The sequence below is a fragment of the Aquarana catesbeiana genome, linkage group LG07, assembly GCF_042186555.1.
Source record: "Aquarana catesbeiana isolate 2022-GZ linkage group LG07, ASM4218655v1, whole genome shotgun sequence".
Lineage (NCBI taxonomy): Eukaryota > Metazoa > Chordata > Amphibia > Anura > Ranidae > Aquarana > Aquarana catesbeiana.
This window is the reverse complement of record NC_133330.1, coordinates 304,822,900-304,850,769: the sequence shown is the minus strand read 5'-3', so window position 1 is coordinate 304,850,769 and position 27,870 is coordinate 304,822,900. Positions and strand designations below refer to the sequence as shown.

Here is a 27,870-nt window from a genome sequence, read left to right as displayed (position 1 = left end):
TATCAGTTTGTTTTCCATCAGTCGACAGCACTGTGATGCTATTTTTATGAATATGATCTTATTATGATCAGTCAGATTATGCAATTACATGTTGGAAACAGAGATATGATCAATAATTTTTGATCGTAAGGTTACAATTATATATTAACTATCAACTGAAATCCACTTTCCCCGTGTGGTATATTGACCGAATGGGTTGTTGACTATAGCTAGATTACTCCTATTGGAAGAGATTGATCGGAAAAAGAATCAATCATTTAGTGAAGTGTGTATGGCCACCATTCAGTTGCACGCATGACATTTAATTCTTCATAGACATCCTAAGCGTCCAGAAGCAGGACTGTTCTCATTGTATGTTGATGCCACCTAGTGTTGTATTATGTTTATTATAGAATGTTCACTTAGCCTAGTGAATGCAGTGAAACTGAATATACAATTGCGCAAAGGAATGTAAAAAAAAAAAAAACAGAAGTTCACTTTGCTATGCAAGCACTCTCTTTTGAGAGGATGAACCAATGTGGATGTTTAGGGATCACATACCTACCCATTTTTTGGCTTTGTGCCCTTTTAAATTGCTGGTGCATGCACAGTTCAGTTTACATCCATCCTGTGTGCCGCGGGATGATTTCACTCCTGCATATGCGAGGGAGCGATGTCATCCCACATTGGCCAATGAAGACAGTCACAGCGTAGCACCCAGGAGAAGCCAGTAAAAGATATTGGCGCCGGAAAGGTAAGTATTACAGACTTTAGTTCTGCTCAAAGCACAGGGGAGCTGTATTTTGAATTTGTCCATCAAATTTGAACGAGTTGCAATTATACGAGTTGGAAAACCAATTTTGCCGCACATAGCAAACTGATAGATGTTTACAATCATAAATAAAACAAACTCTGAATAAAGAGACTAATGCCGTGTACACACGGGCGGACTTTTCGACCAGACTAGTCAGACGGAACGAATCCGTCAGACAATCCGGCTGTGTGAGGGCTTCATCGGACCTGCAGCAGACTTTTTCGGTCGAAAATCAGACGGACTTTAGATTTGGAACATGTTTCAAATCTTTCCGCCGGAACTCCGCCGGACCCAGTTCCTATTGAGAAATCCGCTCGTCTGTATGCTAGTCCGACGGACGAAAACCAACGCTAGGGCAGCTATTGGCTACTGGCTATCAACTTCCTTATTTTAGTCCAGTCGTTCGTCATCACGTACGAATCCGTCGGACTTTGGTGTGATCTTGTGTAGGCAAGTCCGTTCGTTCGAAAGTCCGTCGGAAGTCCGTCAAAAGTCAGTCGAAAGTCTGATGCCGAAAAGTCCACCCGTGTGTACACGGCATTACATGTTTTAATAAATAAGACTAAAAACTCGATCTGTCATAAAACGCCCCATGGAGTCCTACACGCTTTCCCAGAATTAGCAATAGAATTATGTAATGTGATAATCTAAGACAAAAAAAGAGTGCTTGGATGGGATCTTTTTAAAGCGATTCTAAAACCTTAAGGTTACCCTAATGCATTCTATACATTAAGGTAGAAAATCTTCAGCGCCAGATAATCCCCCCAGTCACACCTTGTACTTACCTGAGCCCGATCTCGATCCAGCATTGTGCATGGCAATAGCAGGTGTCTCTGCTCTCTTTCTCCTCATTGGGCAAACTGATAGCAATGGAAAATATTGGCTCCCACTGCTGTCAATCAAATTCTGTGATGAGGGAGTGAGGGGGGGGGGGGGGTGCGGTGCCAAGCTGTACTGCCTGTGTCTATAGCAGTAATGGCGAACTTTGGCACTCCAGATGTTTTCGAACTACATTTCCCATGATGCTCAACTACACTGCAGAGTGCATGAGCATCATGGGAAATGTAGTTCCAAAACATCTGGGGTGCCAAGGTTCGCCATCACTGGTCTATAGACACAGACAGGGTGGCGTGGGATTGTTCCTGCACAAGTGCCCCCATAGAAAGCAGCTTTCTATGGTGGCCACTCAATGAAGAGGAGGAGCCAGGAGCGCTGGCAGGGGACTCCAGAAGAAGAGGATTGGGGCTGCTCTGTGCAAAACCATTACACAGAGCAGGTAAGTATGACATGTTTATTATTTTAATTTAAAAAAATCTGAAGCTTTACAATCTCTTTAAATAGTGTGTTTGTATTACTTAAAGCAATTGGAATCTGACCTATAAACTTGATGGATGTTTTCTATTCACACGATTTACAGTATCCATTAGGAAAATATCAATTGCTTGTTTGAGGCCAATCAGAATTTTGATTTACTTACTGTAAAGGAGACGGTCAGTTTTTTGTTTCTCTTGTAGGAGATCTTGTGTCCTCTCAGCAACAATGGCTTCCAAGTGTTTGCTGTACTTTTCCATCTACCATTGTAATACAGATGACTGTTAGTTAACTACACAACAACCATAACCCAACTTCAATCAAATTTTGTTGTTTTTTCTTTCAGTTCTTCTATTAGATGTAACCCTTTTGCTGCCAGATCCTTTTTTTTTCTCTCTGCACACATGTTAAAATGCACATATTGGGCCTAGAGATTACTTAAAGTGATTTTAAAGTCTTGTTTTTTATTTTCTAAAAATAACAAACATGGTATACTTGACAGACGCGGAGCTGCGGCCCGGCCCAGCACCCTCTCTCTCCTCATTGACTCACTGAGTTTGATTGACAGCAGCGGGAGCCAATGGTGCCCCGCTGCTGCCTCAGCCAATCAGAAGGGAGAGTCCCGGACAGCCGAGTCTTTCGTGCAACATCGCTGAATCGAGATGGGGCTTAGGTGGGGCTGAGGGCGGCTGCTCCACACAGAAGGTTTTTTATCTTAATGCATTGAATGCATTATGATAAGAAACCTTCTGCCCTTGCAACCACTTTAAGCTGAACTCTGGGCACAAAATGTTTTATTTAGTAACTTTATACTGCTCAATAACTATAAAGCATATAAATTCACTTTGTGCATCAAGTGCCTTTGCATTACTACCTTGTAAAAGTAGCAGTGACGTCATCAGTGTGCTGTACAGTGCCTGTGAAGAGCTGTGGGAGGGACCTAGCAGGCCCCACCCACTACAGGCTGCCTACAGAAAACTACAAGAGGGGCGGAAACAAGACCAGTCACCCTGCACAAGCAGAGAGTGCAGCAGTGACTGGTCATTATTACAGGAAGCTCCTGCACAGAAGTAAAGTTCTACACTGGTTCACTGCACAGATCTGGAAGAAATAAAGCACACCAAGAATAAACATGACTCTTGTATTTACAAAAAAACTGCTTATCTCAGAGTTCAGCTTAACATCAGCAAAACATTACATCATTTCTGAAAGCAAAGACCATGTAGAATAAAATGGTGTTAATTACAATTTTGTATGGCCAATTTTTTGTTAAACTATTTTTTTCAGCAAAAAATGCACACAAACACAATACACAGTGCCTTGAAAAAGTTTTCATATCCCTTGAAAATTTTCACATTTTGTCATGTTACAACCAAAAACGTAAATGTATTTTATTGGGATTATATGTGATAGACCAACACAAAGGGCACATAATTGTGAAGTGGAAGGAAATTAATCAATGGTTTTCAATTTTTTTTTTACAAATAAATATCTGAAAAGTATGGCATGCATTTGTATTCAGCTCCCTTTACTCTGGTACCCCTAACTAAAATCTAGTGGAACCAATTGCCTTCAGAATTCACTTATTTTAAATAGAATCCACCTATGTGTAATTTAATCTCACTATAAATACAGCTGTTCTGTGAAGCCCTCAGAGGTTTGTTAGAGAACCTTGGTGAACAAAAAGCATCATGAAGGCCAAGGAACACACCAGACAGGTCAGGGATAAAGTTTTAAAGCAGGGTTAGGTTATAAAAAAATATCCCAAGCTTTGAATATCTCATGGATCACTGTTCAATTCATCATTGGAAAATAGAAAGAGTATGGCACAACTGCAAACCTACCAAGACATGGCCGTCCACCTAAACTGACAGGCCGGGCAAGGAGAGCCTTAATCAGAGAAGCAGCTAAGAGGCCCATGGTAACTCTGGAGGAGCTGCAGAGATCCACAGCTCAGGTGGGAGAATCTGTCCACAGGACAACTATTAGTCGTGCTCTCCACAAATCTGGTCTATATGGAAGAGTGGCAAGAAGAAAGCCATTGTTGAAAGTAAGTCATAAGAAGTCCTGTTTGAAGTTTGCTAGAAGCCATGTGGGGGACACAGCAAACATGTGGAAGGTGGCACTCTGCTCAGATGAAAATTTAACTTTTTGGCCTAAAAGCAAAACGCTATGTGTGATGGAAAACAACCACTGCACATCACCCTGAACACACCATCCCCACCGTGAAACATGGTGGTGGCAGCATCATGTTGTGGGGATGTTTTTCTTCAGCAGGGACAGGGAAGCTGGTCAGAGTTGATGGGAAGTTGGATGGAACCAATTACAGGGCAATCTTAGAAGAAAACCTGTTAGAGTCTGCAAAAGACTTGAGACTGGGGCGGAGGTTCACCTTCCAGCAGGACAACAACCCTAAACATACAGCCAGAGCTACAATGGAATGGTTTAGATCAAAGCATATTCAGGTGTTAGAATAGCCAAGTCAAAGTCCAGATCTAAATCCAATTGTGAATCTGTGGCAAGACTTGAAAATTGCTGTTCACAGACACTCTCCATTCAATATGACAGAGCTTGAGCTTTTTTTCAAAAAAGAAAAAGGCAAAAATGTCACTCTCTAGATGTGCAAAGCTGGTAGAGAAATCCCCAAAAAGACTTGCAGCTGTAATTGCAGAGGAAGGTGGTTCTACAAAGAATTGACTCAGGGGGGCTGAATACAAATACACGCCACACTTTTCACATATTTATTTGTAAAAAAGTTTGAAAACCATTTATAATTTTCCTTCTACTTCACAATTATGTGCTACTTTGTGTTGGTGTATCACATAAAATTCCAATAAAATACATTTACGTTTTCGGTTGTAACATGACAAGATATGGAAAATTTCAAGGGGTATAAATACTTTTTCAAGGCACTTTAATAGGCATTTTTTGGTAAAATACAAAAGTTGAGGCTGCATTGAATAAACAGATACCAAATATGTTAAGCCTCAAAATTGCATATCCTAGAACTTTTGCTTTCACTCCAGCATGTAGAGCAATACCGAATATGCGTGGTGCAATTGTTGTTTTCATATGTGTGTGTTTGTGTACATGGGCACAGGGAGCTTCTCCATTTTCTTGTTCTTTTATTTTATTAAACTTTCATTTTTAAACATTATTTTTTTTTTTTTGCCACCTATGTGATAGCATAGATCAAGATCAAGTGACATGTTTTCATAGAGATAACAGGGATCTATTAGGCCCCTAATGGCACCTCTGCATTCCTTTGAAGCTTAATGAGTACAGATTAGGCTCTATTAGCTACTTCTCCTGCCACAGAGGCTGGTAAGTCATCCGATCGGAGCTTGTCATGTCTGGGATTATTCCAACTAGGGAAAATCAGCAAACTTATGTTCACTGGGCTCCCTGTCCTCTCCCCATAAGTAGTGCACCCCCCAAGGAACCGCAAGTAACTGGGATCCCCCAGCCTGCACAGCCAGGCACACCAAATTTCCACAGGCACTAAGAGTCAGAGGACAGTCTGTGACTTTGTGTTTTGTTTTTTTTGGTTTGTTTTATTGAGGGGTTAATAACTTGGATAAGGATGGGAGTTTATGGGATGTGCATTCGACTTTAAAACAAACTTCAGGGACAACTCTTCCAATACACAATCTATATACACAGCTCCTCTTCTTCCTCAAGCACACGCTTGCTTGCAGAATCCAGCTTTGTCACCCTGTAGTATTTTTGTAGCAAAGGCTCATTACAGGCAAGGACTTACAGACAGTATACTTGAAGAACAGATGGGGTGACACAGCTCACACTTTCCCAGTTCTTCCTCTCTATGGTCACTGCTCCCAGCACCAACTCTTCAGGCACTGCCAACCCACCTGGCTGCAGCTGCCCCTTTCACTAGCCCTCCAGGCTAACTTCTCTCCACAGTCCTCCAGACTGACACTCACCAGCCCATCCAGCTGACTCTCAGGAGATCTCCCAGACGTGCTGACCTGCTCTTGCTGTCCTCTCCTTGCTCCAGTGCCTCCAGGAAGGGCTTCCTTCATGTGTTTTAGGGGGAATCTTCCAGCACCCAAGCTTCAGGCCCAAAGTCACTCTCAAGGGCCACCGTCAGCCTCCTCAGCACTCCATCCTCATCTTCCACCCAACTTCCATTGCTGGCATGACTCCTGTCTATTTATGAGGTGAATATGTCCCCTGCCGGACCATTTGCTGGGGATTGGCCGAGGACCTCAAAATTTGCATGGCAGCCCTCCTTACTCCCACCATCTATCTCTGGAAGTTCCTACCAACTTCCAGACCAGGGGGTAGCATCAGAGAGAGCTACTTGATGAGTCATCCAGCCCCTGAGACACTAAACCCTGACCCAGATTCACAACTCAGGACTGGCTCTCAGCCAAGCCAAATTTTCCTACACTAACAGCTAAACCTATTTACAACTAGCACACTAGCTAGAGGGTGCTACACATATAACATGGGTTAGAGCACAGTTTCTCAACCACTGTTGCTCCAGAGGTTGCTAGAGTTTCCTTGAACAGCTATCTGTAAGGGAGTATATTATCCCAATGACTACAAGTGTATGAAGCATTCTTTCCACTGACCATGTATCTTGAGTTGTAGATATAGTCATTATTAGCATGAGTTCCCTGAGACCGGAAAGTTATTTAAAGGGTTCCTCTGTGTTTAAAAGGTTGAGAAAGACTGGGTTAGACCCTCAGAACCAAAGATCAAAGAAGGATCTATGTTATCCCGAAAACTTGCATCTTTAATAACTTATGTACGTAATTTTTTATTTCTTTTTTGCTGCCTGTCCCATTGGGGAGTTATCTGCTCACTTCTTGTCTCAGGGACACAAACTGATTTAAGAGAAAATCTCTCCAGATTAAAGGGAATTTACACCTTAAATAACTGATGGAACAGGCTTCCCTATTGGAAGATCTTACCTTCGTTTGACTGACAACTGTAACATTTTGGATTTCCCATCACCTTCTGTTCTGGTGACAAAGATCACCAGGACAAATAGAGAGGGTCAATCTCTCCCTCAAAAAATTGACAATAGATATAATTAAATTCTGAAAGGTTTCCTTACCAGATTCATCATCATATCCACTGGGCTGACGCGGTGAGGATTCATTTTTTCTAAACTTTTCTTAATTTGCTCAAACGAAGGTCTCATCATAGCATTGTGTGCCCAGCATCTCTTTATCAACTTCAGAAAAGACAGAAAGAATAGAAATAAAAGTGACACTATGCAACCAGATTTTAAAAAGTTTTTCAGAAACTTTTCACCACTGTGAACTTTGAGTATTCTGTTGTTATCAATTGGGCAGGTGAACTCTTTAAAAATTTAACTCTGAATTCCCAGGAATCCACTACACCGTCTCCAGGAAATGCAGTTCAGAGAAGATCTCCAGAGTAGAGTTTTACTCTGGAGCATATTTTACTATGTAATTACACTGACGGGGATGGGGAGGCTGCAAAAGACTAAATGTGAAATTGTCCTTTAGGGGCTAGATTTATCGGTAAGGTTGGGGCTTCAGGTTTGGTGTAGTAATTGGACTCAGGTTAGGGTTAGGGTTAGGATAAGGTTAAAGAGAATCTAACCTGAGATAAACTTACCTTAACTTCTACTGGCACCACATGACAGGATCCTGGAGGTGTGGTGCATGCAAGACAGGTCAAATCGCATGACAAGTCGCACCCTATTGCCGGCAATCGCACTGTTCAAATCAGTGCGAGGCCGAATTTGCGGTGCCACACCGATTTAAAAAAGTAGTTCCTGCACCACCTTTGGCGATTTTGGGTGGCAATTATATAGACATCTGTGCATGAAGCCACGCAGATGTCTTCCAAGTCACACTGACATGGAGCTTTGAAATCGTGTGATTTCAGATGAAGTCGCATGATTTCAAAACCGCAGTCAATGTGATTGAGGACTTAGGGTTAGGTTGTGGTTAAAGAGTTAGTTCACCTTTACAGAAAATCTATAAGGTGACTTTACACTGGACCCCTCCCCATCCCCCCTGGTACCGTTGTACCGGAGTCTCGCGATCCCCCACTGTCAGACACTGGGTCATCGCTTCAACGGGTTTTGAAATCCCTGTGGCTTAATCTCCTATCCGTACCTCTCAGCGTGTATGGGTAGGAGGCATTGTAATTGGTCACCACCGTCACAAGGATGGCGCAGATCAATCAGAATACACCTAGCCTGTCCTGTCAGCGCTGAAGGAGAGAAAACCAGGAGGACTTAAAATCCCCGGACCGGTGAAGCTACATCCCACTGTCTGACAGCGGGGGATCGCGAGGCTCTGGTAGAGCAGGACCATGGGGGTAAGATGGGGTCCAGTGTAGGTTCACCTTACAGATCTTCTTTAAATCTAGAAAACAGAACTTCATTTCAATTTTGGATAGAGTATGGACTTGTTAGAACCTCTGTCAGGGTTTTTCTGCCATCTGTGTCCTATTGGAGGGATTTTCCTTCACTTGCTATGCTGTTAACACAACAAGAAATCAAAGGAAATCTCACCAACAAGAGGGACATGCCCTCTCATCTGTCACCAGAACATATTTGCTGCCTGTCAAACACTTCTGCAGAGTGCTCCATCACAAATCGATCTTCAGAAGGCACCGTAAGCGTAAACAAGGCCTTTTAGTAAATTTTCCCCTTGTGTCTAATCGTTTGAATAAGCATAGAAACTCCAACCCCTCTCAGATATTTTCCCATGAGAACTAAAGTATGATAGTGTAGCACCCGGCTGGTGCTCAAAATTTTTTTGGGGGGCGCAAACAAACTGAAAAAAAAACCCCTATCAATTGCAGCCTCACTGTGTCATCAAACGCAGCCACTGTGCACATCAATTGCCGCCACTGTACCATCAAACGCAGCCACTGTACCATCAAACGCAGCCACTGTGCCCATCAAACGCAGCCACTGTGCCATCAAACGCAGCCACTGTGCCATCAAACGCAGCCACTGTGCCATCAAACGCAGCCACTGTGCCATCAAACGCAGCCACTGTGCCATCAAACGCAGCCACCATGTCCGTCAATCCAATTCCTGCCCCTTCACCCCTCAGATCAGTCCCAATTCCTGCCCCATCAGACCTCAAATCCTGGCATATAGCATTTCTCACAAATCCTGGTATATAGCATTTCTCACAAATCCTGGCATATAGCATTTCTCACAAATCCTGGTATATAGCATGTCACACAAAGCCTGGTATATAGCATTTCGCACAAAGCCTGGTATATAGCATTTCGCACAAAGCCTGGTATATAGCATTTCACACAAAGCCTGGTGTATAGCATTTCACACAAAGCCTGGTGTATAGCATTTCGCACAAAGCCTGGTGTATAGCATGTCTCACAAATCCTGCACAATTACCCCCCCCCAGTTTGCACAATCCCCCTTCCTCCATCATTTGCCGCCACTGTGCCATCAAATGCAGCCCCTGTGCCCATCAATTGCCGCCACTGTGCTATCAAACGCTGCCACTGTGCCATCAAATGCAGCCACTGTGCCATCAAACACAGCCACTGTGCCCATCAATTGCCGCCATTGTATCATCAAACGCAGCCACTGTGCCATCAAATGCAGCCACTGTGCCATCAAATGCAGCCACTGTGCCATCAAATGCAGCCACTGTGCCATCAAACGCAGATAACTGTATGAATAATTTCCCCGTGGAGCTCCTCTTATGGAGGGAGCTGTTTATATTGATTCAAATTTATTGCACCCTGGTATAAATATTACTTTTATTGCACTTTAAGCTCGGTTCACACTAATAAGCGCCATGCAGCCTGCGTTTGCTCGGGCACAGCAGCCCATTCATTTGAATGGGCAGCTGCTGTGTTGTGTGAACCACAGAAAAATGATGCATGCACCTTTTTAAAAAAGCAGCCGCAGGGAAAGCGCATTTGTCTTTTTGACTATACCGCATCCCTGCAGTTCCCCCACCTGCAATCACGCTGCAGGTTGAGATGTGCGGGGGTGCCATTCAGAATGAACGGCAGCCCCGCTCGTCTTACAAGAGCAGCGCAATTGGGTTGCGAGTGCAGGAGATGCGATACCCACAAACTGGAAGGCACGGCCTGCACTAGTGTGATCCGGGCTTTATTGCACCTTGGGTCTGGTTAGGTCAACAATACCAGTTATTTGGTGGAGGAATAGAAGTTGTTACCGGTTCTGTTCTCACTTTCTCTGTAGACGTTCGATCTGCTTTTTATAATGTCATAACAACATCTGCTTGTGACATATCAGGGTCCCTTTGTGGGGGTGCACTTTATTTAAATGAAGGTTATAGGAAACTAAACAGAGAAATGGGATGCTTGCCTTGACTCACATATTTTGTATATTCAGGCATTTTCTTCACTAGATTCTAGTAAATATATGCTTAGTGAGTCATTCCATGCAGTTTATAATATTCTCCCTGTAATACTATTGAAATTTAAACATGCCATGCAAGGACATCTGGGGGCTCCTATGGATACTGAGTCATCGGGGAGTTTGAAATGTCATTAGGGCCCCTTAGGGAGGAAGAGATCAGATCACTTGAGGAGGAGGTGACAGGAGCACCAACATCCTAAGTAATTCCGGCCTGTACATTTTTTATAATCTGTTGCTGATTATATTTAAAGTGGTGTTAAACCCAAAGCGAACATTTATTATATTGCAGCTTACCAATTCTTAGATGTGATGGCTGCATTCCTTTTCTTTTTTTAAGCTTTTGTTCTTTTATTTTAACCTGGTGATCCAGCCAGTAAGTCTGTTGCTTTTTGGCAGAGAAAGCTGTCCTTTAGATGTAGCATTTAAAGGGTTGAGCTAAACCATTTATCACTCACAGGGGTTTTTACAACAATCAGCTTTTATTTATGTAAAACCTTTATCCCAAAAGGTATAAAAAAAACCTGTTTGATTATAAAACAGAGGGGGAAAAAGCCCCAAAAAAGAAAATGGATGCAGCCACCACATCTAATGATTGGTAAGCTGCAATATATTACATATTGGTGTTGGGTTTGGTTTACTACTGATTTAAAGCTAAACTCAGAGGCTCAACCCTGCCGCCCTCAGTGCTCCCCTCTGGATGACACTACTCACTGTATTTTGTAATTTTTCTTTTTACTTCCCTTTTTTCACATCTTCAGGGTGGTCACATTCTGGTAGTGGGTAGCACTCAATGATGCACAGAGCGGCGCTGATAATGCATCATTACATTGTGAGTGTGGGGTGCCACAGTTATGTCCCCTTAGCGAGTGAGTCTATGACACTGTATGTACCTAAGCAGGACATACATGGAGCAAATTTCCACAGGTTGCAGTACAGAAATTCACTCAATTCCCCCATCAACACAGACAGTGCTGATAGGGAAATCCCTCCTGACGAGCTATTGTATTCTCTTGGGTTGGGGGCGGTTGAGAAAGCCGTCCCCGCCAGGAGAAGACAGTGATTATTGCTAGCGGCTATACCAGCCACTAGCGATAATTGTATGTAAAATCCAGCAGGCTGGTTGTACCCAAGTTGATCAATCGATCGATCTCCTTGGGTACATTCAGCCTGCCCATACATGGTTCGAATCTCAGCCAGTTCCTATTGAACAGGCCCAGATTCGAATCGTCTAGAGTCGGCTTTAGTCTTGAAGAATCCTGAGTCCTCTAGTCTCATAGGGGTCAAATGAGGGAACAGTGGTCTGGAGGCATCCGGAAGTGTTGCATGCCCCTATTTGGGCTTGTTTACATCAGCATTGCACTCTGAAGTGTGATCCACAAAGGTTCGCTTTTCAGAGGGCTTTTGACAGGCGGTGGGGAGGCAATATGACACCGCATCGCTGCCAGTTTTAACCCCTTAAAGCTCACACCACTGCACTACCACTTTGTGCATTGCACATGGTTACAAGGTGGTTGCAGCATAGCCCCTTCCATTTAAATAGGCTGTGTTTGGCAAGCAGTACTGCCCGCCAAAGGCAACGAGGGGTATAATTCTTGCTGCTCAGAGAAGCAAGACATTGCAGTAAGTATATAGCTCTGGCCAGCTACCTTTGCAACTTAACCACTTCCATACCGTGTAGATTTCAGCACTCGTCTCCTACATGTAAAAATCATATTTTTTTTGGTGGAAAATTACTCGGAACTCTCAAACATTAAATATATATATTTTTTTAGCAGAGACCCTAAGGAAATAAATGCATTGCAACTTTGTATGTCACATGGTATTTGCGCAGCAATTTTTCAAGCGCAATTTTTGGGGGAAAAAAACACTTTCATGAATAAAAACAAAAAAACACTAAAGTTAGCCCAATTTTTTTGTATAATCTGAAAGATGATGTTACACTGAGTAAATAGATACCTCACATATTACGCTTTAAAATTGCGTACACTCGTGGTATGGCGCCAAACTTCAGTACTTAAAAATCTTCATAGGCGACATTTTAACATTTTTTTTACAGGCTACATGTTTAGAGTTACAGAGGGGGTCTTGGACTAAAATGATTGCTCCCACTCTAACGTTCGCAGTGATACCTCACACGTGAATTGAACATCATTTACATATGCAGGCACGATCTATGTATGTGTTCGCTTCTGCGTGTGACCACGCGGTGATGGGGGCGCTTTGATTTTTTAATTCTTTTTATTGTTTATTTTAATCTTTTTATTTTTACACCCTTTAAAAAATTTTTTTGATCACTTCTATTCCTATTACAAGGAATGTAAACATCCCTTGTAATAGGAATAGTGTGTGACAGGTCTTCTTTATGGAGAGATGTGGGGTCTATAAGACCCCACATCTCTCCTCCAGGCAGGAAAGGCTGAGATCAAAAAAAAAAAAGAATGATCTCAGGCTTTCCTGCCGAGTCCCCAGTATTGTTTACTTCCGCCGGTCCGGACGTGACGTCATAACGTTGATTGGGCCTCCGACAGTCATAGAGATTGCTGGGGACCATCTGTCCTTTGGATAACTCTATGACTTTCTTCCAACGCCGGCGGATTCCTTCTCCGGCTCGCCGATAGCAAGGGCAAGCCGGGAGAAGCACTGGAGGGCGGCGGCGCCTGTAAGAACGATCAAGTGGCTGAACAGCCGCTATGATTGTTCTTATGGTGAAGGGAATCGCCGGCTGTAAAAAATTATACCCGAATGATGTCTTTTTCAAGAGGGGGGCGGTTGGAGAGACGTTTTAATGCCCCCATCCCTACCCAACCGCAAGTGTGAACTTAAGCTGGTCATAGATAGATGGGAATATGGCCAGTTCAGCAGGGACTTTTTTTTTGTAGAGGACAAAGCACCTGCGCTGGGCACCACAATGCAGAGCGTTTTGGTATACTACATTTAAAATAAATAATTTGTAAGAGCTTTTAGGTGCCCTGTGAGCTCACTGACAATGTATGGACTGGCTTTATACAGATTGATTTAATGCATGATAACGTGCTGCATTACTGCACATGCTTTAACCACTTGCCTACCAGGCACTTTTCCCCCCTTCCTGCCCAGACAATTTTCAGCTTTCAGCGCTGTCACAGTTTGAATGACAATTTCGCGGTCATGCAACACTGTACCCATATGACATTTTTATCATTTTTTTCACACAAATAGAGCTTTCTTTTGGTGGTATTCAATTATCACTGGGGTTTTATTTTTTGCTAAACAAGTGAAAAAAGACCGGCATTTTTTGAAAAAAAAAACAAACGTTTTTCTTTAGTTATAAAATTTTGCAAGCAGGTAATTTTTCTCCTTCACTGATTGGCACTGATGAGCACTAATGAGGTGGGCACTGTTGGGACTGCATTGATAATCAGGACACTGATAATCAGTGCCCTGATTATCAGTGTAGATTGGAAGCCTTCATTGGCTGAAGCAAAGAAAGCTTTGCCCAATCAGGACACAGAGCACTGTCAGAGCCATGATTGGAGAAAGTAACTCTATCCAATCATAGCTCATTGCTCTTAGTCCCGCTCTACACTATAAAAGTATTCTTTCAATAGCGGCCATTTGTAGTGTGATATCGGGGTGGAGAGAGATAGAACAGTGCTCTGTTCAGTGCTACTAGAGTGTTATGCCCCGTACACACGATCGGACAATGATCGGACATTCTGACAACAAAATCCATGGATTTTTTCTGACGGATGTTGTCTCAAACTTGTCTTGCATACACACGGTCACACAAAGTTAGTCTGAAATTGCGAACGTCAAGAACGCAGTGACGTACTACACGTACAAGAAGCCGAGAAAGATGAAGTTCAATAGCCAGTGCGGCTCTTCTGCTTGATTCCGAGCATGTGTGGAACTTTGTGCGTCGGAATTGTGTACACTTGATCGGAATTTCGAGGAACAGATTTTGTTGTCGGTAAATTTGAGATCCAGATCTCAAATTTTGTGTGATGGAAAAACCGATGGAAAATGTCCGATGGAGCCTACACACGGTCGGAATTTCCAACAACAAGCTCCCATCGAACATTTTCTGTCGGAAAATCCAACCGTGTGTACAGGGCATTAGTGTGCTATAGTGTGCTATTCTGTCTCTATTGTTAGTGTAGAATCAGTTTAGTGTTAATCTAGTGATAGTTCATTCAGTGTGAGTGTAGTGACCATTCATTTTTACATTAGTGTCAGATTATTTTGTCAGGACAGGTTTACTGCAGTATAGTTTAGTGTGTTACTGCGCGTTTAACGCAGTACATTTCAGTGCGTTAGTGCAAATTTAACACAGTATATTTCCGTACTTTACTGCACGTTTAACACAGTATATCTCTGTGCTTTAGTGCAAGTTTAACGTACTGTATTTCACTGTGTTACGTGCCGTTTAACGCAGTATATTTCAGTGTGTTACTGCACATTTAACGCAGTAAATTTCTGTGCATTAGTGCGCATTTAACTCAGTATATTTCTGTGTTAGTGCACGTTTAACCAGGATGAATAAAAATCTGTGATTTAACAAAAAAATTAAAAAATCAGCTTTTTTAAAATTTAAATCAGCTTTTTTAAATTTAAATCAGCTTTTTTAAATTTAAATCAGCTTTTTTGATTTAAATCAGCTTTTAAAATCAGATTTTTTTAAATCAAATTTATTTTAATAAAATGCTTTTGGAGTAAAAAATCTATCTAATGATAGTTTTCTGTTTAAGATATATTAATAATTTAGTTTAATCAGCATGAAATTAATCTTAGTTATGTAACATGAGGCTGTATATTCTGCAATATTTACATTTTTAGTAAACTCATTCAATGAATCCAAGCTCTGCAAGCTGAGATAACATGCACTGCATTGATGCATTCACACAATTTTACCGTAACAATGAGATAAAACAAAGTTCAGGAATATTCCTTTATCCCATTGTTTTGCAAATCTATGTACACTGCCAACTGTATGATTGAATTGGTTCTGATATTACTGTTTTACTAACCTGACAGCTTATTATTCTAAATAGGAAACCATTTTGTTTGCAAATATGAAAGATTCTAACTACCAGCAAGAATGAGTCCTTACATTTAAAGAGCACCTGTCATTTCAGATCCATCATGGCAGTGCCTGTTAGCGGGCGTCCACTCACCTGCTGCTGCCATGTCCCTCACCTTGTTGTGTCACTGCTGTATCTCCAACCGTCCCATTAAAGTGAATGGGACTGTCAGTGAGTCAACAGTAGGTCGTCGGAGGAGCCGCTGCTGGACAGAGATGACATTTGCTCTTTAAAAATTTAAATCGAGTTGATTTAAATCAAGCATTTTTATTAGTGATTTAAATCATGATTTAAATTGACTTGATTTAAACCAAATCCACCCTGCATTTAACACAGTATATTTCAGTGTGTTACGTGCCGTTTACCTCGGTATATTTCAGTGCCATAGCGCACGTTTAACGCAGTGTATTTCAGTACGTTACCCCCCCCCCAGCATTTCTACTGTGGCCATCTTGAGTAAGGGCAGATGACTTGTATGGCATTTACTTCCTGGAATCCAGCTGCCCTAGCTCAGACATGCAAGCAGATGATGTGTGCTTAGCTGAAAAAAACCCTCCTCCCCTCCTAAATACTCCTGGTATGTATGACATCATTTGCCTAGGCATGGAAACCAGGAAGTAACTGAAAAAATGCAAAAAAGTTTAAAACAAGAAAATATATACTTTCTTATCTATTTACTAATGCTAGTAGCAAAAGGATTAAAAACAGTCAATGTTGATTGAGAGAGTGAGGTTCCACTTTATCTGCTTGCCGACCAGCCGCCGCAGTTGTACTGTGGCAACATGGCTCGATAAAAATCGCAGATCGCCACCATTACTAGTAAAAAAAATAATAATAATAAAAATGCTATAAATCTATCCCTATTTTGTAGACGCTATAACTTTTGCACAAACCGACTAATATATACTTATTGTTTTTTTTTTTTTTACCAAAAATATGTAGAAGAATACATATCGGCCTAAACTGAGGAAAAAAATTGTTTTTTTTTAATATATTATTGGGCGATATTTATTATAGCAAAAAGTAAAAGATAATGCGTTTTTTTCAACATTGTCGCTCTTTTTTTGTTTATAGTGCAAAAAATAAAAACCGCAGAGGTGATCAAATACCACAAAAAGAAAGCTCTATTTGTGGGGAAAAAAAGGACGTCAATTTTGTTTGGGTGCAACATCACACGGCCGCGCAATTATCAGGTACAGCAACGCAGTGCCGAATCGCAAAAAATGCTCTGGTCAGGAAGGGGGTAAAATCTTCCGGGGCTGAAGCGGTTACGTTTAAACGGAGTATTAACAAATGTGCATAAAATATCAAGATGATGAGATGTGAATTATGTGCATTTTTTTATAATTAATGAATTAAACAATGTGGTTTCCCATCTATATAACACATCTAGACTTTCAGTGGATTATAATTGCCGCCAGTAATGTGTTATCCTGGAAACACTGACCTCGGAGTAATCGGCCGGGTTTGGGCAGTACTCGTCAGATTTGACTGCGCTCAGCTCAGGTATAGGAGGTCTCCAGGTCACATCTTTCAAGTAGGCTTCTCCCTGTAAGATTCCAAGAAAGTCTCACACTGACACCACGCATTCCTTACAACAATTTTTAGGTGGATTATGTTTTTTTAATTCTAAAATGGTTGTAAACCCTTCCATATACCCAGTGAAGTGACTGGCCTCAGGTGATAACACAGAGATGAAACAGATCCTCCTACATAAGTTGTACCTGTTTATCTGCAGTCTTCTCTACACCTGTTCAAAGTGCAGAATTTAGACGCTTAGTTGATTTACTAATACGGAAGAGTGCAAAATCTGGTGCAGCTCTGCATAGGAACCACTCAGCTACCAGGTTTTTTTTTGCCAACGCTTAAAGTGGTTGTAATGCCTCAAGGTTTTTCAACTTAATGCATTATGCCATCTGTGTGTAGCAGCCCCCCTAAGCCCCCCTAATGCTTACCAGAACCCCCTCTCTGTCTAGCAATGTCTACGAATCCCCCGGCTGTTCGGGACTCTCCCCTCTGATTGGCTGAGACACAGCAGCAGCGCCATTGGCTCCCGCAGCTGTCAGTCAACGTCAGTTAGGCAATCAGGGGAATGAGGGGGTGGGGCCAAATGGCAGCTCCGTATCCGAATGGATACACAGAGCTGCAGCTCAGCTCGGGTGCCCCCATAGCAGGCTGCTTGCTGTGGGGGCACTCGACAGGAGGGAGGGGCCAGGAGCAGCAAAGAGGGACCTGAGAAGTGGAGGATCTGGGCTGCTCTGTGCAAAACCAACTGCACATAGGAGGTAAGTATAACTTGTTTCTCTCCACACCCCCCCCCTTGTACTTACCTAAGCCCGATTTTGGTCCAGTGATGTGCACAAAAGCAGGGGCTCTCTCCCTCCTCATTGAACAAAGAAGCAACAACAGGAGCCATTGGCTCCTGCTGCTGTCAATCACAGCCAGTAAGGAGAGAGTGGGGGGCAGGTCTGAGCCGCACTCTGTGTGTCAATGCACACACAGAGCTGGCTCGGGAGCGAGCACACATGAGTGCCCCCATAGGAAGTGGCTTGCTATGGGGGCATTCAGCAAGAGGAAGGGGCCAGGACTTCCAGCAGGGGACACGAGAAGAGAAGGATCAGGGCTGCTCTGTGCAAAATGGTTACACAGAGCAGGTATGTATGACATGTTTGCTAATTAAAAAAGATAAAAATGTTGCCTTTAGAATCACTTTAATTGCTCATTTATTCTAGGGGAGAGTAGAAGCACTTTTACTTACCTGATGCTCTATTACAATGCAGATGGCATTCCTCTATGCTCTGGTGGTAGACTGTCCCTTGGCATCATCATGACCAAAGCAGGGATTTGGACCCTGCATTGATCTCGATGACATCAGGATCTTAGACCGCTGGAGCATGGGGCAGAAGATGCTGCAGGGACAAGTCTAGTAGCACAGAGAAGTAAAGGATTGAGTATGTAAATCTTTTGTATGTCTCCTAGACCTAAACAAGCAGTTAACTGTTGCCATGCATCCACACGACAAGGGAGAATTTTCACATTTTCCAGAGTTCAGCTTTAATCGTTAAGTAAAACAAATTAAGGGAAAAGTACAGCCAAAGCTTGGGGGGCAGAGCAGAGAGCCGGTGACTGTTAGTCACCGGCTCTCTGCTCACAGAGCACTGAGAACTGAGTGATCAGTGGTGTTTAATCGCTCAGTTCTCAGAGTTAGAACCGGCGGGGGACAAATGCAGCATCGGAGCGATGCTACAGCCACCTAGGTAAGTGTGATTTTTGAAAAAAAAAAAACTTCTCTTTTAAGCAGGAAACAGAAACGGTATATAAAAACAAATATGTATATATAAGTGAAAACCATTCACAGAAAGACACTGAATAAAAAAATGTAAAAAAAGAAAACATAAAGAAGAACTTACTGGAAAGGGGTCACACCTGCTTGCAATTTCAACGAGTATGATGGCATAGCTGGAATTAAAATAATACCGTTGGTCATTTTTATTTTTTTTTAACCAATAAAATAGATGTCAAGTTTGAAAGTTTTTAAGTGATATATCACCATTTAGGCCGGGTTCACACTATTGCAAGTTGGATGCAGGTTTCCCGGCATCCAATTCGCATAGCAGGAGATTGCGACTGGCTCTTCATGGAGCCGGTTCACACATCTCTGCAGCGGCTCCGGTGTGAATTGCACAGGAGTCCTGTGTGTCTTTTGGTCCATTTGAGGTCCGAATTCAGCCAACAATTCGGGCTGAAATCGGATCTGAACCGGTGAATGGAGACGCCCCGGACCCCTGCTGTGAGCCACTCCCTGCTCTAGTGTGAACCCAACCTTAATGAGAGCTTGGTGGTGTGGATTTTATGATTGTTTGCAAAGAATTGGTCAAAGTCTAAAGTTGGTATTATAATCACTAACCTCTCAAATCTTCCCGCAAATGAAAACTGCCAGCATGGATACATATTATCCATGCCGGCAGTTTTCATTTGCAAGGATTTGACAGTTTTTAACAGGTCCCATTATAAATCTCCTATTGCATCTCATCTCTGTTTTAATCATATCCACTGCTCCAGCCCTGAAGAAGGGGGGAGGCATTTCTCCTAAAACGTGTTGGCTTTACTTTAAACAGACCGCCGAGGGATATGAACGTTTGTACTGGTTGCTCCTCTATATCAGGGTTTCTCAACCTTTTTTCAGTTATGGCACCCTTAAAATCCTGCACATTCTCGAGGCACCCCATTTTAAAAGGAAACTAGTAGTTTAAGATAATGCAGCAGCATCCACACATGTAGGACACCCAACATTAGAGGTCCTTTATTCTTCAAAATCAAATACATCTTTGCACACCGCTACTGACCAGCTTTTCTCGTCTCCCTCAGTTTCTTGCCCACTTTCAGCTAATGTGACCCCAGTGCTGATGCAGAGGGGCAGGTAAGGAGCAACAAGGATGTTGTATAGGTGTCCGACATCCTCCTTATCAACCAATGACATTACTGGTTGCAACGACGCAGTCGGCTAGAAGGTTGCAACGGTGCACAATGGAAAAAAGCAGGCTCAATTCACCACCTGGCTTTTGTACAATTTTTGGGCAATTTTTAGGCATTTTGCTATGGCACCCCTAAAGAAACCCAAAGGCTCCCTGGTTGAAAAAGGCTGGTCTATATCCATTCCAGAATCAGTTAATTGCTGAGAGTTCTCTTTGTTGCTATCAAAGAGACAGCAGCTATAATAAGGTCCAACCAAACTGCACCTTCATTGGGTTTTATCCCCCTGGAAGGAAGACTCGCTCCAAGGTGTATTCCCCAATACCAAGCCTCACTTCCATTGGTCCAGGACTAACGCACACACACAATTGATAAAAAAAATAGGCAGACTAGATCACATGATATCTAGCTACCAATTGATCTATTTGAGATATTGGATAACGTTTTCTAAAGTGGGTATAGCCAATAGCCATTCATCTGTTAGAACTGCAATATTGTAATAATAAGTCCATGGGTACATACCAGGAGGTAATACAAATCTTTTTTACAGCTGTGTTTTTTAAGAATGTTTTTGTAATAAAATCTCAAAATAATTTTTAAAGAGGTATATGTTTTGTATTTCTGAAATGTGATACCATGAAAGTCCCAATCTCATTTTTATGTTACCTATAAACATCAGCAGCAGGTGTGGGTACTATACAGCTGCTGTCACTCTGGATGACCTCTGGGGGGCAGTAGATGTGTGCAGGCTTTTTCTCCATCAGCTCTTTAAACTCATCTCTTCTAAAGACCGTCAACCCATAGTCTGGAAAAGTAGACAGTGTATTGTTTTGGTGAAATTAGTACCTGTTACTATATAATTTAAATATAAATTATACAAACATACAATGTATACAAGCATATGTATTCCCTTAGCGTGTGTGTCAAAAGGCCTATACATGGAATTATTTTACACTATGGAGTTTATTTACTTAAGACAAATAGACTGTGCACTTTGCAAAGTGCAGTTGCTCCAGAGCTTAGTAAATGATCAGGAGCTCTGCTGACTTCCATCATCCAATCACGTGCAAACAAAAATGCAGTTTTTTTTTTAAATTTTCCTTGCATGTGATTGGGTATTTTTTGCAAAGTGAAGCTTTACTTAATTTATTAAGCTCTGGAGCAACTGCACCTGCAGAGTGCAACTGCAAAGTGCACAGTCTGGTTGCCTTTAGTAAACCCCTATATGTCCCACATGACAGAACCATACCTGAGATCTTGCAAACCCAGCGATCATCTATGACACAGTTGTGGGAGGTCAGCCTTCCGTGATAGATTTTATGTTGGTGAAGATACATCATTCCTCGGGCAATGTCCGTGGCAAATGAAAGTCTGTAACAAGACAGAAAGAATTATTTACTGTCTCCTAGAAGCTGACATAATTAAACATTCAATTAACATCCTATAATGTGTCTATCGCTCACACCTTATATTTTGTGCTATAGTATAAAATTAGGCATACCTGTGGACATGGTGTTGAGTTATCCCCCAATAGTAATAGCTGCCCTTTGAAGACTTTGAGGAAGCACACTGATGCAATTCCTGTGCGTTTTCCACACCGCATAGCAATCGCAGTGTGTTCATGCAATCTGCTGTGGGTGTCAATTAAAAGTTGATGACACCCCAAAAGCAGGTTGCAAAATGCAGTACATTTGCTTGAACTGGATCACAAGAGTGTAAACCCACATGATCCGGTTCCAGTGCGAACAAAAAAAAAAAAGCTGCCAGCACCTTTTTCATGTGTATGTGGTGCGAATTTGCGCTATTTAAATGAATGGGCTCAAATCGCTACACATAGAATCGCATTTGATTCTTGTGCAAATCACATGCAGTGTGCGGTGTGAACTCAGGGCTGAGTATCACTGTGTTTTAATGGAAGAACCTGTAGACCAGAGATATGCAATTAGCGGACCTCCAGCTGTTGCAAAACTACAAGTCCCATCATGCCTCTGCCTCTGGGTGTCATGGTTGTGACTGTCAGAGTCTTGCTATGCCTCATGGGAATTGTAGTTCTGCAACAGCTGGAGGTCCGCTAATTGCATATCCCTGCTGTAGACTAATACTTTACAGTATCTCACAAAAGTGAGTACACCCCTCACATTTTTGTAAATATTTTATTATATCTTTTCATGTGACAACGCAGAAGAAATGACACTTTGCTACAATGTAAAGTAGTGTGTGTACAGCTTGTATAACAGTGTAAATTTTCTGTCCCTTCAAAATAACTCAACACAGCCATTAATGTCTAAACCGCTGACAACAACAGTGAGTACACCCCTAAGTGAAAATTGCCAAATTGGGCCCAATTAGCCATTTTCCCTCCCCCGGTGTCATGTGACTCGTTAGTGATACAAGATCTCAGGTGTGAATGGGGAGCAGGTGTGTTAAATTTGGTGTTATCGCTCTCACTCTCTCATACTGGTCACTGGAAGTTCAACATGGCTCCTCATGGCAAAGAATTCTCTGAGGATCTGAAAAAAAGTATTGTTGCTCTACATAAAGATGGCCTAGGCTATAAGAAGATTGCCAAGACCCTGAAACTGAACTGCAGCACAGTGGCCAAGACTATACAGTGGTTTAACAGGACTGGTTCCACTCAGAACAGGCCTCACCATGGTCGACCAAAGAAGTTGAGTGCACGTGCTCAGCGTCATATCCAGAGATCGTCCTTGGGAAATAGACGTATGAGTGCTGCCAGCATTACTGCAGAGGTTGAAGGGGTGGGGGTGGGGGGGTCAGCCTGTCAGTGCTCAGACCATACTCTGCACACTGCATCAAATTGGTCTGCATGGCTGTCATCCCAGAAGGAAGCCATTTCTAAAGATGATGCACATGAAAGCCCGCAAACAGTTTGTTGAAGACAAGCAGACTAAGGACATGAATTACTGGAACCATGTCCTGTGGTCTGATGAGACCAAGATAAACATATTTGGTTCAGATGGTGTCAAGTGTGTGTGGTGGCAACCAGGTGAGGAGTACAAAGACAAGTGTGTCTTGTCTACAGTCAAGCATGGTGGTGGGAGTGTCATGGTCTGGGGCTGCATGAGTGCTGCCGGCACTGGGGAGCTACAGTTCATTGAGGGAACCATGAATGCCAACATGTACTGTGACATACTGAAGCCAAGCATGATCCTCTCTCTTCAGAGACTGGGCCGCAGGGCAGTATTCCAACATGATAACGACCCCAAACACACCTCCAAGATGACCACTGCCTTGCTAAGGAATCTGAGGGTAAACGTGATGGACTGGCCAAGCATGTCTCCAGACCTAAACCCTATTGAACATCTGTGGGGCATCCTCAAATGGAAGGTGGAGGAGGGCAAGGTCTCTAACATCCACCAGCTCCATGATGAAGGAGTGGAAGAGGACTCCAGTGGCAACCTGTGAAGCTCTGGTGAACTCCATGTCCAAGAGGGTTAAGGCAGTGCTGGAAAATAATGGTGGCTACACAAAATATTGACACTTTGGGCCCAATTTGGACATTTTCACTTAGGGGTGTATTCACTTTTGTTGCCAGCGGTTTAGACATTAATGGCTGTGTGTTGAGTTATTTTGAGGGGACAGCAAATTTACACTGTTATACAAGCTGTACACTCACTACTTTACATTGTAGCAAAGTGTCATTTCTTCATTGTTGTCACATGAAAAGATAGAATAAAATATTTACAAAAGTGTGAGGGTTGTATTCTGTAAAAATGTGGAGAGGGTGTAAAAAACCTTCTCTTCTCAGACACATGTTATGTCAACAGTGTCTTAGGCGTTTTGTTCAAAAGTTCAGTAGCCAGACTGTCTTTAAACAAAGTGTGAGTTTATTTGGTCACACTTGGCAATTACTTGAAAATATATACAAAGTTAAATTCTTCTTACAGCTTGATGTAGTAAAACAAAAATAATAATAGGAATAAAAACTTGTATCAAGAAGGTTCAAGAGATGTCTCAGCTCCGTTGGTGCTTTTCTATGTCAGAGAGATGTCCACTCTAGCAGCTGTTTGTGAGGTAGGCTGTATTTAGGCCTAATGTAAACGAAATGTCTTCTGTAGAGTAAGAATGCGTGTGTTCTTCTTTGTGTATGTGAAAAGGTAATGAAGTCATTCTGTTTGTGTGTGTGTGTGATGTGTCGTGTGTGTGTAGTAAAGTGTGTGCGCCCTGAAGTGAAGTGTCACTCTGTTTTTATACTATTTCAAATCAACTAGTCAGCAGACTAAAGTCATAGCCATATACGGCTAGAACTAAAAATGAAATGATCATATTCGTGATTATTCTAAATATTCTCTTTGCCAACAGCTGACACGTCTCTTAAACTTCTTTGATTGTCAGTAACACACAACAGATTCTTATAAAAAACTAAAGGTGAATGACCTTTCCAAATGGCCGAATTCTTGTAATGGATATTCTTTAAGCTACAGAAATGCAATTCTGTACCAAACCTTACAAATGCATATAATTAGATACATATAAACATATATTACTTCACACAAACTCAATCTAGCTAACTAATTAAATAACTATATCAAATAACTAACTATATTATGGATAATATGTTTTTACCTTTAAAAAGATCTTTACAATAAAGTTTATGACAAATATACTGAGTATATTCTTATCTGTGAAATCACTGACCTACTGACCTTAGTCATTAACTCAGCACATGTAGAACAACTGTTACAGAAATGACATGCACACAACCTAGCTATTTCAAGATTTGTCTTATGCTGAGCTAAGTGGGCTTTTTCAAAGTCAAAGCATAAAAGGGAACCCAGACTGCATACTTACAGATCTTGATAATAAAGCCAAATTAATATAATTATTCTACAATCCCCCCTGAATATAATTTATTATATTAACTAAATCACGCACACTCCATTTATGGCCCTTTCATACACATTTTGAATCAGTTGTTCCAGATGTACCACAGTCAATCACAGGATCAGATAAGCCAGAAGTAATTTTCCGACTAAAAATACCTGTCATAATTTTTTCACCTTTTTTCATCTCTTTCTTAATCAATTTGTAAAATCGTTTCATTCTAACCATAATACAGATTTGAAATAAAATACATAATATCATGATAATAAATATAATAACTATAGGATGCAATAATATATTTCCGGCAGCAGTTGTCACTGAGGTATTTCCTCAAACTAAAACATTACTGCTGATTACATCCTACCCATTTAGTTCTTATTTTTACCAATTATTTTTATTATTTATTACCAATTCTTTAGAAACAAAAAGTATAATTCCAATGTACCTTAAAAATAACAAAATAATCTTTCCAATTGGCATCCCAGATGACATCTCTGTTTGCATCCCTGGTACCTTCAGATCTTTAATTCCTAACCATAACTTTAGCTACTGGAATAAATTACCAAACATACTCATAAGAAGTAGAAATCTCATTCAAGACATCATTTCTATTTCAATTTAGCAAAGGCCTAGCCATAATTTGTGAACAAACTTCTGAAATACCTGTACCTGTTGTTTGCAAAGTTTGCAACCACACTTCTTTCTATACAACAGATTATATAAAAATAACAAAGTATGCTAATCTCAAAAGACATCCTGTCATTAACTTAAAAAGTTAATAAACCCTATGTTTACAAAATAATAAAGTTTTTCAACTAAAACTGTAGCAGGTAAATAAGTCACCCAATCTTTACCTTATTCTTGAATCATCTTACCCTATTTAGACTTTATAATACTATTCATATGTTCTACAATACCTGAATATTTAAGATGATAAGAAACAAAAACTTTACTAAATACCTAAAATTGCATACATGTCCTGCAAAATTTTAAATCATAATCTGATTCCATGGTTTGAAATCCAACCCCAATGGAATATGACATCAGTTCACAACAACTTAGCTTTTGTTAAAAATATTATTTTTTCTAGAATTATCTCAATTAATTTATCAAAAAGAAACATTAACTAAAAAAAAACAACATCCTAATATCCTCCTTTAGTAGGTAGAAAAAACTAATATAATCAATCTATAAAGATTTGCCAAATTCCTCAATACTTTGTAGTATCAGGTTACTTTTTCCTTTTGGATTGCTCTATAAACAAATAAAACATTATTCAGAAGTTTGATGACAAAGTGTTCTAAAATGAGTAGTTCAGAATTTCTTTCATTAGCTTAAACAAAAAAATCAGTCAGTCAGTCAGTCAGTCAGGTACCTGGATATGCAAAAAGAAATATTTTAATTTAAAAATAACTCTATCCATATTTGTTGGAATCAATTATATTTTACCATAAATTTTATCCCCATAATCAATCTGTACTGACTCTAAGACAAAGTGTCATAGTCCCCCTTTTTATCCTGTGACTAATATTAAATCTTGTAAAAGAATAATCTTACCAGATTACTGTATTTTTTCCTTTACACTGACAATTTAGGTTGGGCTTTCCCAAATATTCTATTTCTGAAAGAAATTTGATCATGTTGAAATTTCTTTTCAGAACCAACCATCCCTCTCATACAGTATGATTGAATGAACCACACATGCTCTGTCACTCTGACTGCTAAACAAACACATGGCAGTCTTAAGATCAGCTTTCAATGCAGACACTTACAGAAAGTTTAATATTGTCATTCCATTGTGCCAATATTTGGATCCATCTATAGAAGCACAAGAAATTCTTTCCCAATAAATGTCCACTAAAAGTTGACAAAGTGACTTTTTCATGATTAATTTACAGAACTGTGGCTCCATCACACTGCATAATTTAATCCCCATGTATTTTTATATACCACTACAGCTGATCTTTTTAACATCCAATTGCCACTAGACAAAGCTGTGTGCATTGACACCTTCTGTTTTCCTTGTAATAACACCTTTAGTGTAACATAAGATGTTTTCAAAACAAATGGTGCAAAACCCACAATGTCTCTGATCTGTAGCATTGGACAATGCACTTCTAACACATTTTTTATAAATACCAATGAAATTGTCTCATCATCCACATACACTTGAATATAAAATGGCTGAGAGAGATCTCTATATTAATCAAAAATACTAAATTAATAAGGGCTTTCTTTAGATCTTCAAATTATTGTATATAAGTTCTCTCTTGTAATTAAAAATATTTACCCTACATTAAGCCTATATAATTCATTAAAATTTACTCAGACAGATACTCTGTCTACAAAAATCTCAATGAACTCTTAAGAAAAGTTATTAAGGCCCAAAAAATCTTATTTTTTTTAAAAACAATTACTTTAATAAGTAATAATACCTTTTAAAAATGTATTTTTTCTCATCCATGAACCCTCTTCCAGATATTTGGAAGACTTTGATCCACAGAAGTGAAAACTGTCATGACATGATGACTAGTCTGTGTAACTTGATCTGCATTTCTCTGTTGGCAATACACTCCTCGCATGTCACAAACTCTTCAGAGAATGATCTGTTACAATCAGTTTAGCTATCATGCTTTGTATACAATACACTGTACAATTCGGTAACAATCTAGTTTTTCGTTTTTAAAATGTTTAACCTTTTTACCACTTTTTAAACATATTTTGTTTGTACATCTGCCAAAAATCATGTACACTACGTTATATGACTTTCCTGATTATAGTAATGACAAAAAAATTGTTTAGAGGACAATCTCGTGAAACTCACAGATTGGATCCTGCCCAAAAACTGCGATTGGCCATATCCCCGAGAAAACTCCTCCCTCAATCAAAGTCCTTACTTTTACCAGAAATACTCATTTACAAAGACTTTTAACAATTGTTATTTTTACAATTTTTTTTTTAGATTGAACAAAACTTTCATATTTTAATATTTTTTTTGGGTAGTCTTA

At 40.8% G+C, this 27,870-nt stretch overlaps 1 protein-coding gene across 5 annotated transcripts in view; it reads right to left on the bottom strand.

The window, feature by feature from the left end:
* LOC141102574 (atrial natriuretic peptide receptor 1-like) overlaps nt 1-27,870 on the bottom strand; it is a 79,797-nt gene that overhangs the window by 33,873 nt on the left and 18,054 nt on the right. For all 5 annotated transcript variants that reach the window (XR_012235159.1, XM_073591481.1, XM_073591480.1 and 2 more), the window contains 6 exons: nt 21,267-21,388; nt 20,684-20,822; nt 18,955-19,003; nt 16,992-17,093; nt 7,188-7,307; nt 2,271-2,364 (listed from right to left, as the gene is read on the bottom strand). Coding sequence is in view for 4 of the 5 variants with exons in the window: in XM_073591481.1 (XP_073447582.1) it covers nt 2,271-2,364; nt 7,188-7,307; nt 16,992-17,093; nt 18,955-19,003; nt 20,684-20,822; nt 21,267-21,388 (626 nt within the window). In the remaining variant the exon portion in view is untranslated. The remainder of the gene's footprint in view (nt 1-2,270; nt 2,365-7,187; nt 7,308-16,991; nt 17,094-18,954; nt 19,004-20,683; nt 20,823-21,266; nt 21,389-27,870) is intronic.